The sequence below is a fragment of the Impatiens glandulifera genome, chromosome 4 (assembly GCF_907164915.1).
Source record: "Impatiens glandulifera chromosome 4, dImpGla2.1, whole genome shotgun sequence".
Classification (NCBI taxonomy): domain Eukaryota; kingdom Viridiplantae; phylum Streptophyta; class Magnoliopsida; order Ericales; family Balsaminaceae; genus Impatiens; species Impatiens glandulifera.
In genome coordinates, this window is record NC_061865.1 from 53,142,982 (window position 1) to 53,157,678 (window position 14,697).

General features: G+C 27.3%; 2 protein-coding genes across 2 annotated transcripts; one reads left to right on the plus strand and one right to left on the minus strand.

Moving 5' to 3' along the window:
* The first annotated feature begins 907 nt into the window (after window positions 1–907).
* LOC124936352 lies at window positions 908–2,524 on the plus strand. Its single transcript, XM_047476847.1, has 4 exons — window positions 908–1,067; window positions 1,556–1,791; window positions 1,870–1,945; window positions 2,034–2,524. The coding sequence occupies exons 2-4, from the start codon at window positions 1,598–1,600 to the stop codon at window positions 2,328–2,330; spliced, it is 567 nt and encodes a 188-aa protein (XP_047332803.1). The 5' UTR covers window positions 908–1,067; window positions 1,556–1,597; the 3' UTR covers window positions 2,331–2,524.
* A 7,276-nt stretch (window positions 2,525–9,800) lies between these two features.
* Window positions 9,801–11,175, minus strand: LOC124933738 (ribulose bisphosphate carboxylase small subunit, chloroplastic-like). Its single transcript, XM_047474174.1, has 3 exons — window positions 10,960–11,175; window positions 10,605–10,739; window positions 9,801–10,244 (listed from the first exon to the last, which is right to left on the minus strand). Exons 1-3 carry the CDS (start codon window positions 11,125–11,127, stop codon window positions 10,005–10,007), a joined length of 543 nt encoding a protein of 180 aa, XP_047330130.1. The 5' UTR covers window positions 11,128–11,175; the 3' UTR covers window positions 9,801–10,004.
* Between the last annotated feature and the right edge of the window lie 3,522 nt (window positions 11,176–14,697).

Below are 14,697 nucleotides of genomic sequence, written 5' to 3' on the forward strand. Positions count from 1 at the left end.
AGAATTCTAATATGACAAATTGAAATTCCGTAGCTTGATTAGTTTGTTTGTCGTTTCTTATATAAATTTATTCGTTTATCGTTTCCTAAATAAATAATTTGTTTGTCGTTTACCCGGTTTTTATTTTTATTTTTTTCTCAATTTATCGAATCCCATTATATAGTAATTTTATCCATTGTAACATCATTTGATTCGAATGATAGATTAAAATTCTAATCTGACCAATTAAAATGTTGTAGCTTGATTAGTTCGGTTGTCGTTTCCGATATAAATGTATTTGTGTGTCGTTTCCTAAATAATTAATTTGTTTGTCGTTTCCCCGGTTTTTGTTTTTATATTTTCCTCGATTTATAAAATTCCATTATAGGGTAGTTTTATTCGTTTTAACATCATTAGATTTAAATGATAGGTTAAAATTCTAATCCGACAAATCGAATTGTCGTATCTCGACTAGTTTGTTTGTCATTTACCCGGTTTTTATTTTTATTTTTATTTTTTTCTCGATTATCATAAATTCATAATGAAATAAGACACAAATTTAAAAGTTTGAATTTTCAAATTGTGTAACAATGAATGAGAGGATATGTATTCCACAATAAATTAGAGTCGGTAACTGTAATATAAGTCGGTTGCACATCCGTTAGAGATATTATTTTTTTATTACCTATATATTCCTATCTTCTTAATACAATAAATATCCGTTACTATTATTATTTCTTTATATAAATAAAATAATAATAAGTACGGAAATTCACGCATTCTGCATTTATTTAGTTATTCTAAGCCACCGTCTTGTCTGGCCAAGAAAATATAAATAATAATAATAATAATAATAAATAAATAAATAATAAATATTACTGCTGGCTTTTGCAGGTATCCTTGTCTCCTCCACACTTTCGCTACTCTCTCTCTTCTCCTCTCCTTTTTTCCTTGATTCCTTCTCTCTCTCTAAAAACTTCAATTCTTCTTTGTATAAATTCAAGCCATCCTCTTATTGTTTGCCTTCGCTCGTTCGAGTTTCTCATCCTCTTCTAGGAGATTCATTCATTCAAGAGCTCTTTTGTGAGGTAACTAACCTAATCTCTCTCTCTTGTTTGATGTTATTTAGAGAATTTTGCTTTTGTTTCGTTGATTATGTTTCGTTTGATGTTCATGATGTGGAAATTGTGATGATATGTGTAGATCTGAATGAATAATGTTCGAATTAGATAGTTTTTATGTTGATCTGGTGAGAAATTGCGTTTTTAGATGATGTATGTTGTTTTGATTGACGGTTATTTAGTGAATTCATGCTTTTCTCGCTTTAGATCTACCGGAAATGAGATTGTAATCTGATTGTTTTCTGTAGATCTGAAGTTTGTTTTACGATTTGATCGAGGTTGAGGTTGAGGTTGTGTTCAACTGTTTCTTCTACTGGTAGAATTAGGTCTGAATTTGTAGATCTGTTTGAGTTTTAGTTTTCTTGTAAGAAATCTTCTAGTTGAGAGTTGGTTTGATATATATATATATATATATAATATGACTTTTGTTATATTCGAATCATCATGATCATTAGATTAAGCAGTGTTTTGAACAAGATCAGATCTGTTCGAAGAAGATGAATCAATATGCAGTTCAACTGAACAACTGTACTAGCTATGAGGAGATTAAGAGTTCTTTCTCCGGTTCCGTTTCAATCATATCTGAACGCCGCGTTGAAAGGGAAAGCGTTTTCTGCCCTAAGCCACGCCGTTTCCCTCTTGCGAATTCCGCCGTCAATGATCCGATCAGACCACTGAAATGGTATCAAAGGTAATAATTAAGATGATTTCCTCTTCTTCTTTTAACTATTTCATTCAATTATTAATGTTTGATTCTTTGAATTTACAGCAGTAATCAAGTTGAACCATGTGAATCAAGAGTAGGAATAGATCTGTTGGACATCATCCTCCCCAACTCCTCCAAGGTGTGTAAAATCATTTTCATTTTCATGTTCAAGTTCATATCATTATCTATATGTTCAATCCATTCATGTCTGGTTATGATTTTTACAGGCCGGGGTTGGTGTTGGAGATCAATTGTACAGTCAGTTAGGTTCGTCGCCCCCATTTTTTTGTGGGTCGCCGCCGAGCAGAGTATCTAACCCATTAATCCAGGATGTAAGATTCATGGACGAGAAGTTCACCCCAATCTCGCCACCAATTCAAGTTCCAGGTGGGTCGTCGTCGCCGAGGAAAGGAGGGTGCATGATGATAACGAATTTTGGTAACAATCCAACTGTGAGAGTAGAAGGGTTTGACTGTCTCGATAGGGATCGCCAACGCAACTGTAGCATCCCTACCCTGGCTTAGAACCCTAAAACCAGAACCATCAGGACCAGAAAGAAGAAAATAGTAAATACAATAGTAGATTAAAGGAGGAAGAAGAAGAAGAGGGTTTGTGTATAGTTGTGAAAAAGGGTTTGTTATTGTAAATGGATTAATCAATAGTAGATTAGTAGTAAAATCAAATCAAATGAAAATCAATAAAATTGTCAATGTTGAGACTTGTAATTATGAGATAGAAAATATTTGGTCTTTTTTTGCAAATTCCATTTTGGGTTCTTACTTTTTGATGGATGAAAGAAAATGATGTTTAAAGATATAATAATCATACAAAGTTGTGACATCAATATTATGATTAAATATTGAATTATTAAAAGTAGAAAAAATGGGCAAAATGGAGAAACTAATAAGCCGTGAAATAAGACTACTAAAAAGAGATGACCACCGACTAGAGAGAAAGTGATGGAAGAAGTGTAGTATTTAAGGCTTGTATGATTGAGTTTATTTTATTTTATAAACAATTGAATTATTTGACTACATTATTAAAATATAATTTGATAATTTAGAATATTTGATTGATCAACAAGTTTTTTGAATATTTTTTATAATACACTACACATCTTAAAAAAAATTATAATAATAAAGTGATTTTGGAAAGTTTTGATTCATTAAATTTTCTTTTGAATTAAAGAGAATTAATATTTAAAATAATAAAAAGTAAAATATAAAGAAAAGAAAATTGATAAGAAATGACTTTATTATTATAATAATATTTTATATGATTTTGTAAATATAAATTATTCACTTTATTTCTGTAATATTACATAAATTTGTAAAATTAAAATAAAGTGCTTTGGAATTACATGAATCTAGTGAAGAGTCATTAATAACGTTTCAGATTTGTCTCTGTTGCTTTTCAAAGGTTGGGCAGCTTGGCCCTTCGATGTCTCGATCTTTGAGCCTATAAGCCTAATTCAACAGTAAAATTCTATCCGGTCCGGTCCGGTCCAGACTAGTCCAAAAGTCTCATTAAGCGGTCCATTGTCATGCTTCCACGTCCCACGTGACAGACTAGCTTCACTAGACCGGTTTCATCATCAATATATGTAGCTATAGCTGACGGACTAGAACAATTCCCAGTAAAATACATGCATTAAATCCGGTCCAACTTCCAACTAATAAAAATAAATGATAAAACCCAAAAAAAAAAAAACCAAAGCCTTTACACTTGGTGAAAGGGTTTGAATTGCATGTCTTTATAAGTAAAGAAACAGTCTTTCTTACCATTTCATATTAAAAAAGAAAAACCCATTTTAAGGTTTTGAGTGAGTTCCAAGATAGTTATGAAGAAACAAAGAAAGGCTGTCATGGGAAAAAGGAAAGCGGCCGTGAAGAAATCGCCGCCGGCAAAAGAAGTGGTGGTGGTGGTGGATGATGCGGCGGTGGCGAAGGAGAAAGCTGAGGAGGAATTGGTTGAAATGGAGATGGTCAAGAAGAGAGGAATGGTGGTGGCGGCCATGGAAATGGAAATGGATGAAAGGTTGTGTTTATGGAGGGGTAATGTGGATGAACAAATGTCAATGAGTAATAATAGTAATTGGTATCATCATCATCATCCATTTGGGGAAGATCATCAAGAACAAGAAGGATCATATGACCTTGTTTGGGATTATGATGTTTGGGGGCCATCATTTAGTAGTTAATTTTAATTATGTGACTTTATGTTTTAGTAATATGGAGAAAAAAAATGGGTTCAACTTTGAACTTCTCTTATGTTTCTTTTGTAAGCTAGAATATGGAGAAAAATCCAAACTTTTAACTAAGTCATTTTTTTATTTCTAGTAACTTTTATCGAATGAAAATTTCAATGAATCATCTTTATTGGCTTTTCCGATTGTTTGTTCTTCTTTTTATCACTTAAATTTGAGTTTATTTAGATTTATTATTTATTTAAATTAAATTTATCATTATAAATGTTTTTATCTAATACTCAACCTTAGTGTAGATCGAAAAGATGGATCGTATGTTGTTCATTGTCTCGAGATTTTGTTAGAATCAAATAAGGCAAAATAATCTAATCTAAAATTATTTTTCTTATTTGAAATAAGAGTTTTCGTAGAGGGACACTTGAATAACTATCTTTTCATAATTTATACTAGTTTTTCCCTATTTTATTCTCGTATACATGTAATATCCATTATTATATATCATGTAAAACTTATTTCTCGAGACTTCAAAGGATGTATTTTAAAACGAATGATGTGAATTTTAAATTTTGAATTCCAAATCCACATATATTTCAAAATATAAAGTAGATTAATAAAATTTGTGAGAAGGTTGATAGATTTATACTACTAAATGTGAGTTTGGAGTTACTTAACAATGTTAGCTTACTTCTCTTATCTAGAGTCAACGATGCAACTTTTTTCGTCAAGGGAATTGTTGTGCCATTGGAATGGACGACTTCTTGGCTTAATGTCTTAGTTCATTCTCTCAAAATACCATTTTGACGGAAATGCAAAAGCTCGACCCGGAGAGCATCTTCCAAAAACAGGGGATATCATAACATTTTGATTAGTTATTTTGTATTTTTAATAAAGTTACTTTAATAGTTTGCATGTTGAATCATATACCTAATGAGCTGGTTTAGATTGATCTAAATGCTAGATTTCTACAGGATCTAACAACTTCATAAATTTTGGCTAATATAATTTAATATTTAAATTCTCAATTATTTAATATAATTTATAAATTAATTTCGTATATTTATATTAACTAGTTATTTCAAACAATAATATAGTTGTTGTTTGCAAGAATCATCTCAAAGCTTTTGTTTTAATTTGAATTATGCATTGTCTTTTCTACTATCAAATTTCAGATTCAATCCATAATAAAAGGTACATGTTTACATAAATTAGATTAAATACTTGTTCATCAAATGCATAGAAAAACGGTGAGGAATTCAATTTTTTTTTTTCTAACGAGAGATTATATGTCCCTTCAATTATAATAATAATTATTATTGTTATTTTCTTACATTTCCAATGGCATTGGATTGGAAATGAAGACAATTGAGTTGTGGGTCTCAATTAGAATGGAAATGGTTGAAAATGCTATGATTTTGTATTGAAAATTGTACCATTAGAATTAAAAAAATATTTTTGTTTTCCACTAGAACGCCCAAACGCCAACGACGTTGGACGGACCACCAAGGGAAGGACCCAACACGCATGAAACGACATGGCAACATTATTCATCGCAATGCCAGGGAGATGAGATCAAAGACCCATCTTTGATATTCCATTTTTGGAACTTCCTCCTCAGTCAACATTTTTGGTTGATTCAAAAGTTGAAATGATCACCCTACTTTAGTGATCATTTCTCCTACTTATATAGGGGTGATTTGTCTATATATCTCCAAGTTGACTCAAGAACAACCAAAACGTCATTAATACTTTTAGATAATTTAGTCCACTTGAAACTTCCAACGACTCAGAGATGTTATAAATAAATCTCCTGAGTTATTTCGAAACCAAAAGATAACTTGTCAAGCCTTGAATATAAGGTTTTCGAAAATCCGTCATTGAAGCTCAAAGTTTCTGATTTTTCGAAAATTTCGTATAAGGTCTCAAAACTTGGATCTGAGCATCGCAAAAGTTTTCCTAAGGATCAAAAAGTGTTCTTCAATCCTCGATAAAGTTCCAATCACCCTTTTCATATTTACAGTTTGAATTTGAAAGTTTTATTTTTCAAATTGCGTAAGCTTGTATGTTTGTTGTTTATGGTATTTTATGGTTGAAAATCCATCCTTGGATGATTATGAACTTTTTGGATAGATTAAAAACAATCAATCAAGCTAAAACAGAAAAACTCAAATTTGATTTTTTAAAATCAAAAAATCGTATTTGCTGTTATTGGGCTAATTCTCTTGAATTACAGCCTAAAACACATTCCAACATGATTGTAATCATGTTGGATAACTGTTTGGATCATGTTTGCTCAAAATCAAAATTTTCAAAAATAATTAAAATTTTAAGTTTTGATTTGGTCAAAACGAAAAACGAACTGTCAATGTTCTTGTTTTAGTACCAATCAATTATATGAAATATAAAGAAGCTATTTGATAGCTCATTTCTCCTCAAATCAGTTTTAAAATCGAAATTTTAATCACAAACTATTTTGAACGATTATCCGTGTGTTATGTGGTAATAGAATTTTTTTTATAGAGCCACTGTGAGAACAAACTTGATTGTAAATTGAATAAAGAAATGTTATAAGCTTTGACATTGTCATGGATAAAAATCTCCGTAAAATTATGATATTTACATATAAGATAATAATGATGTACAAGATGATAATAGTTTAAAAGATGATATGAATAATTGTGTAAAAGATGACCATGATAATAACTTAGAAGAAGATGATGTTGAAGATGATTTAGAGGTTTCCAAACCTTCGTGATATTAGGAATAATGAAGAACCACATTAATATGTTAAGTTTTATTTTTTATAAGATGTTAAATGTTAATGTTTCGAATGAACCTTTTGTTAAAATAATCAAGGATTTAAAAAACATCAACATTATTAAAGTTACCTCACCTCAAAAATATTGGACAATAGACACATACATCATTTAACATGTTGCTGAAATTGTTGAAGGAAAAAATATTATCGGAAAATGTCAATCTCCAAAATTTATATTACGAGTCTATAAAGTTTCTTAGAGATATTAATTTTTCTTATAAAAAAGTAGATTGGAATAATAGTGGTATGTTATATGAGAGAAAGACCTTTAAAATATACAATATTATAAAATGTGTGGATTTTCTAGATGAAAAAATACAAATATGAAAATCTCGCAAAAAAGTCAATGAAAAAAGATCTTATTATTTTCCACCAACACCAAGGTTATATTTATGTTCAAAACTACTCATTCTATAAGATGACATAAAAATATGAGAGTTTGATAATTAATTTTTTTAGACATCCAACTAAATTTGTTACTTAAAAATATTACACAAGATTATATAGATTTTTTTCTTAGAGCATCATAACCTGAGATTTGCAAGGTTATTCTGTACAGTTTATCACTAATTTTATTTTTCAATGCTAATTTTTTTATGTTATTTGATTTATGATATAAATTAATATAAACTGTCTTATTATAAGATAAGATGCGTGAAGTTAGACGAGAAAATTCTTTCATTTCTAATTTAGATTTGACATAAAAAGTATTTAGCCTCAAAATCATAGAAATGTGATTGAGACGAGAACATAGCGTTAAATTCAAAATTTAGAGGTGATTAATGGAAGAAAACCCTTAGCCAAGAAAACGCTTATATAAGAGATGCAGTAAAAAAGTAACAAATACAAAGTGATCTAAAAGAAATTCAAGAAAAGTTAATAAAGAAAAGGGTTAATTGAGAAAATGATACAATTACTATACTTAGGTTATTCATCTCCGATGCAAGGCCTACACCAGTCGTCCAATACCACCTACTCCATCGCCTAAATTATGTTTGAATATCTTAACTGGATCAACATAAAAATTACAATGTTAATTAATGATATTTTCTTTGGAACATATATATATTCTATTATATATAATCTATTAATATTTATTCTGAATATATAACCTTATTTAATTTAAATGTCAGTTTCAGAATTTTAAAAAAACTTAATTTTTAATAAACATAAAATATATAATATTTTTTAACAAACAACTAATAGCGACCATATTTATTGTGGCCTTTATTAATCCGCAATAAATATATATAAACGTTACTGATTAATACCGATGTATTTACTGTGGCAGTTACTACTGACTAATCCGTCGGTATTTATTTCGGATTTATTTATCAATAACAGTAAATACGACAACGACGATATTGATTAATAAAGACCGAAATAAATACAGACGGGTTTGAAATAACGTCAGTATTAATTTTCTGTCGCATTTATTGGTAATCAGTCTCGTCTTCTATCGTAGGAATACAGTAGAGTTCCTTTCATGATGGGTGCGTGTTTTTTTTATAATCTACCCTACTTTCTTGTAGTATTATCGGATAATTATCATTTAATTACTGCTCTGCTTCTATTAGTTAGAAATACCCTATAAAATAGTTAACCCGTCAAAAAATAAAGTTGTAAACCCTAATGATCTCATTTTCTTAGAAGATAAAGAAGTGTGAAATTTTGTTTTGTATTTTTGATTGGTAAAGAGTTCTAATTTGATACAAATCTATATTTTTTTTTAGGAATTTGTTAGAATGTGTAATATATATAGGGTTTTGGTTTACACTTTCACACTTGACACAACCCAGAGTCATGATTCCCCTTGATTAGCAGTGTTGGTTAGTGCAATCGAAAAAATATTTACAGACGGTAGAACATCATTTTTTTACTAGTGATTGTGAAAGAATAACTACTTTGTATGAGCTAGGTTTTTGTTCATTATATTGTTATCTTGTCTTAAATCAGGACATGGCATTATTTTGTTTTATTGTGAAAATCTTCAAATACTATATTGTTTTCTTCAAATAGTGTGCCATTCCTTCAGATTCATCATACATGATTCTTACAAAGAAGACAGTCGTCATTGTCAACACATGTTGCATGTATTTTTCGATGAAGAAATTCTTATATCTTTAATTATACATTGTCGACCATTTATGATATGTTTTGGAGTGAGCAATTTCAATTGGATATTTTTTTTTTGTTTGTTACATCTCTTTCTCTCCTTTGTTTGGAATGATTCTTTTGTATCTCGATTCCTCAACTATTTATTTTCTTTGATGAAATAACCTTCTAAAATGTAGAACATTAAACTTCTTTACGGTTAAGAAAATACGAAAAATACGAAAAAAGAGTTAACTTAGTGAGACTAAAACATGTACAAAACCTTATTATCAAAATATGACCAAAGTGTAGATTACATAGTTGAATAAAAGAATGGCCAAAATATAAAGTGGAAGACACCAAGCTTGAAAGTGATATTGATGCATGTTAAAAGAAAAAGGGAAATCATCTTCAATTTGAGAGGTTATAAGAACTTTGATTGATTTGAAGCTTAGTGTTTGTTCTTGCATGTCTTGACATTTGATTTGAGTGATGAAGGACCCAATATGCTAATAATTGATTCAATGATCTAGATATTTTTATTTGATATTTAGTTGTAGATCTTATTTGATTTTGAATTGTTTTTTATATCATCAAATCATTCAATATATCAATTAAATTTGAGAAGGTCTTATAGTGAGTTATGGTTCAATGCTTCTTCTTCATTTACTCACCCTGATTTTTTATTTTGTTAAAATTTGTTCGTGAGTTCTTAACCTTTAAATAAGGTGTCATTATCACTGCGTTTACTATTTACCTTCGATTTTCTAAGAAGTCAATACTTCGTAAACTTTAATATTAATGAATTATTGTAAGAAAACAAAATAAAATAAAAAAGTTTAAATGAGTTTATGAATTGCAATTTGAACAAATTAAAGGAGAACAATGATAACAATAACAAACAAACATACATTGAACTTCACTTAAAATGGTAAATACAAAAACACATAGAATAGAGTACAAATCATCATCAAACTAGTGACAATGATTCAAATAACAGAAGGAGAATACATATTGGTAATTGGTTGAGACGAGTTTTATCGAAAACATAATAATTCTCGTTTGTAGCTAGTGCATATAAATTTATTTGTAACCGTCGGGCTTGGCTGCAATGAAGGAGATGCACTGGACTTGACGCTTGTTGTCGAATCCAATGATACGCACGAATGCAGATGGGTAAGCCTTCTTGGCCTCGGCTAACTCCTTCAAAACTTGACTCGAGTCAGTGCACCCGAACATGGGTAGCTTCCACATTGTCCAGTATCTTCCATCATAGTATCCTGGGGAACTGTTGTATTCTCTGTGAACAAATCCATTCAATTCCTAACAACACATAAACATTTTCATCAGATCACTAACAACTAATGACCAAAACTTTGTTTATATAATCTATCATTCAATTTATTAACCAAAACATTTAATATTCTTTCTTTTCTTTCTTAATGCCTTACGTAGAGTTTAATGAGTTGTACTAGTTTCCTTGATTCATTTTACCAATAAAACACATTATTTCAAATTAACATATATCAAGATTTAAAATATCCAAATTTATTCAAGCAAATCAATTATGAACAACCCCTTGGATTCATTATATTTCATTTTTTTACTTTTTTATTATACTAAACTGTGTTTACCATAGTTTTACAATTTTCTCAAAAGAAATATAGGGTGAAATATTATAACCTCCAATTGGAATTCAAGGCAAGGAACCCAATTGTTGCGAAGAAGGTAATCCACTTCCTTGGCCAATTGTTCTTCGGTCAGAGGTGGCAAGTACGATAATGTCTCGAATTTCTTCAACCCAGTTGTTGGCCACACCTAAATATTAAAAATAAAAGATTACATACATGAGTATGACCATATAATTTAAATTTAAGACGTTTTTAAGTGAGAATTGAACTCGTTATATTATATGTACCTGAATATTAAAATCAAAAGATTATATACATGAGTATGATTAATTAATTAAATGAAGACCCATAAATTTAAAACTTAAGACGTTTTTAAGTGAGAATTGAACTCGTTATATTATATGTACCTGAATGCATTGCACTCTTCCTCCGTTGGTGGAGATGGAGGTGAAATCGTTCTCGGACTTCTTGATGGCTGGGAAAGCGGCGGAGGATTTCAAGCCATTGAAGGGTGCGACACGATTAATGGTGGTAACTGCCGCGGCAGTTGAGACCATAGAAGTAGAAGCAGCCATGTTTTTTTTTCCTTCGCTAGACTTGATTTGTTTTGGTTTGTTGAGAGAAATGAGATGACTGGTGAGGATTTTATAACAAGGGAGGTGAAAGTCTTATGTGATATTTCTTTCTATTTCATTGGTGTACAATTGCCTTATGGGTTAGGGACATTTTAGACCTTATGAATATAGGGGGGCTTATCTGTAAGGATACCTCAGAAAATAAAATTTAGTTTTCAATTTCGAACTCATTCAATATTTTATTAGCTCAAACAAATTTATAATTTTTTAATTTGAAAACTTGAATTATTTATCAACAAACTCGGACGAACTCCAAAGCTTGACCTCAACTTACATTTTCAAGCTCGAACTCAAATTCAAACTAAATTTTATTTTAAAATGAGAATATCAAACTTCCAAACATATTAAATATAAACATGAGAAAATATGAAATCATCGTAACTATTCAAAACACAAAACATGATATATAAAATAAATCATCTTATTTTTGTCGCCAAATTTCCTTGTACAAATAGATATAAGCAAATAGAAAGTGATTTAAAAGAAATTAAAGAAAAGGAAACTAATGAAACAGAAAAGTAAGCTATTAACGCTGGAATGAAATGAAAAAAATTATGCAAGCTAGGATACTTAGTAACTTAGGTAATTCATCTGTACCACCTACTCCATCGCCTAAATTATGTTTGAATATCTTAAAACTGACCAAAGGATGGAGTAGATCTATCATGAAAACTGAAGCAACATATAAATTACAATGTTAATTAATGATATTTTTTTGGAACATATATATATTTATATAATAATGTTTAAATTTAAATGGAGGAGTCAAAGTATTTGGCATATGGTCAAACCATAAGAAAAAATGAATAATTTTTTTAATATTCTTACCTTCATTTAATTCTTTAACTAATAAATTAAATATATAATAAATTAATAAGTTTTATAAATACAATTTTAATTATATTATAATAAAATAATAAATATTTATTATATTTTAAAAAATACATATACATATATTTTAATAATTAATGATATAAAATTAAATATCTATAACTTAGATGAAATATACAAACTAATGCAAAATGCAAAAATGAATAAATTTTAAAAATAAAAATTTAATTTAATTATATTAAAATAATAAGTGTTTATTATATATTTAAAAAAAAATATAAATACATATATTTAAATAATTAATAAAATTAGAAGTTGAATATATATATATATATATATATATATATATATATATATATATATATATACATATATATATATATATATTTATATTAAAAGAGAGTTTAATTAATTAATAAATTAAATATATAATAATCTTAACAATACAATAATTAATAAATTTTATAAATAAAAATATAATTACATTATATTAAAATAATAATGTTTATTATATATTTTAAAAATGCAAATACATTAAAAACATTTGTATTCTTTATCTTATTTAATTCTATAACTAATAAATTAAATATATAATAACATTAATAATACAAGAATTAATAAAATTTATAAATAAAATTTTAATTATATTATAATTAAATTAATAAATATTTATTATATATTTTAAAATTACTTATCTCATTTAATTCTCTAACTAAAATATTAAATATATAATAACATTAATAATGTAAGAATTAATAAATTTTAATTATATTATATTAAAATAATTAAATATATAATAATATTAACAATACAATAATTAATAAAATTTATAAATAAAATTTTATTCATATTATATTAAAATAATAATTATTATTATATATTTTAAACATACAAATATATTTAAAACCTTTTGTATTCCTTCTCTTATTTAATTCTCTAACTAATAAATTAAATATATAATAATATTAAAATAAAATAATTAATAAATTTTATAAATAAAAAATTTAATTATATTATATTAAAATAATAATAATTATTATTATATATTTTTAAACATACAAATACATTTAAAACATTTTGTATTCCTTCTCTTATTTAATTCTCTAACTAATAAATTAAATATATAATAATATTAAAATACAAGAATTAATAAATTTTATAAATAAAATTTTAATTATATTATATTAAAATAATAAATATTTTTTATATATTTTTTAATAAATATTAAAATATATATTTTTTAATAAAAAACTAATAACGACCGTATTTATTGCCGCCTTTATTAATTCACAATAAATATAGATCCGTCTATATTTATTTTGGATTTTTTTTATCAATAACAGTAAATACATACAATATTGATTAATAATGGCCGAAATAAATATTTTACTAGTGATATAGGTTGCAATAATAATTACTATTGTATGAGCTAGGTTTTTGTTCATTATATTGTTATCTTGTCTTAAATCAGGAAATGGCATTATTTTGTTTTATTGTGAAAATCTTCAATTACTATATTATTTACTTCAAATAGTGTGCCATTCCTCAGGTTCATCATACATGAATCTTACAAAGAAGACAGTCGTCATTGTCAACACATGTATGTATTTTTTCCATGAAGAAATTCTTATATCTTTAATTATACATTGTCCATTTATATATGAAATATGTTTTGAAGTGAGCAATTTCAATTTGATGTTTAATTTTTTGTTTGTTAAGTCTCTTTGTGTCCTTCATTTGGAATGATTCCTTCTTGCATCTCGATGCTTCCTCAGCTATTTATTTTCTTTGATGAAATAATCTTTTAAAAAGTAGAAAATAAAACTTATGATTTTAACCGGTATCGGTTAAGAAATATTAAGACAAGTAAGTTAGAAAAACACGATTCATTACCTAACAAATTAGTAGGTATGTGAAAAGTGATGACAAGTTTTCGTGTTAAAATATTTTATCTCAATTTACATTGCGGGTGAAAATTAGATTATTAAAAAAAAGTTAAAAAATACAAAAAGAGAGTTAACTTAGTGTGGCTAAAAAATATACAAAATCTTAATATCAAATTATGACAAAAGTGTAGATTGCATAGTTGAGTAAAATAAATGACCAATAAGAAAAATATATTAAAAGTGGAAGACACCAATCTTAAAATTGACATTGATGCATGTTAAAAGAAAATTCAACTTCAATTTGAGTGGTTATAAATTTTTTTGATTGATTTGAAGTTCTTAGTATTTTTTCTTGTCTTGACATTTGATTTGAGTGATATGAAGGACGCAATTATCTATATATTATTATTTGATATTTACTTGTAGAGCTTGTTTGATTTTGAATTGTTATTTTATATCATTAAATCATTCAATATATCAATTAAAATGCAATAATACATTTACTTTATTTAAAAAAAATTTAAATACAACAGTATATTATACTAATTCAAGCAATTAAAAAATCACAAGCCTATTTTCTCCTGCATCAAACAAAGTCTTATATATAGTGAGTTATGGTTCAACACTTCTTTTTTACTCAACCCCATTTGTTTATTATTTACCTTTGAATTTTTCTAAGAAGTCAGATATTTGAAAATTTGCTAATGGTGAATTATTGTAAGAACACAAAATAAAATAAAAATTTTAATGAGTTTGTGAATTGCAACTGGAACCATTTAAAGTAAAACAATGG

Bases quoted from the DNA above. Each gene is read 5' to 3' on its own strand.
- LOC124933738 (XM_047474174.1), bottom strand. From the start codon at position 11,127: ATGGCTGCTTCTACTTCTATGGTCTCAACTGCCGCGGCAGTTACCACC. The intron at 10,740-10,959 runs GTACATATAATA...TTTAATATTTAG, and splicing joins GAAGAGTGCAATGCATTCAG to GTGTGGCCAACAACTGGGTT. The intron at 10,245-10,604 runs GTTATAATATTT...ATGTGTTGTTAG, and splicing joins GCCTTGAATTCCAATTGGAG to GAATTGAATGGATTTGTTCA.
- LOC124936352 (XM_047476847.1), top strand. From the start codon at position 1,598: ATGAATCAATATGCAGTTCAACTGAACAACTGTACTAGCTATGAGGAG. The intron at 1,792-1,869 runs GTAATAATTAAG...TTGAATTTACAG, and splicing joins CCACTGAAATGGTATCAAAG to CAGTAATCAAGTTGAACCAT. The intron at 1,946-2,033 runs GTGTGTAAAATC...TGATTTTTACAG, and splicing joins TCCTCCCCAACTCCTCCAAG to GCCGGGGTTGGTGTTGGAGA.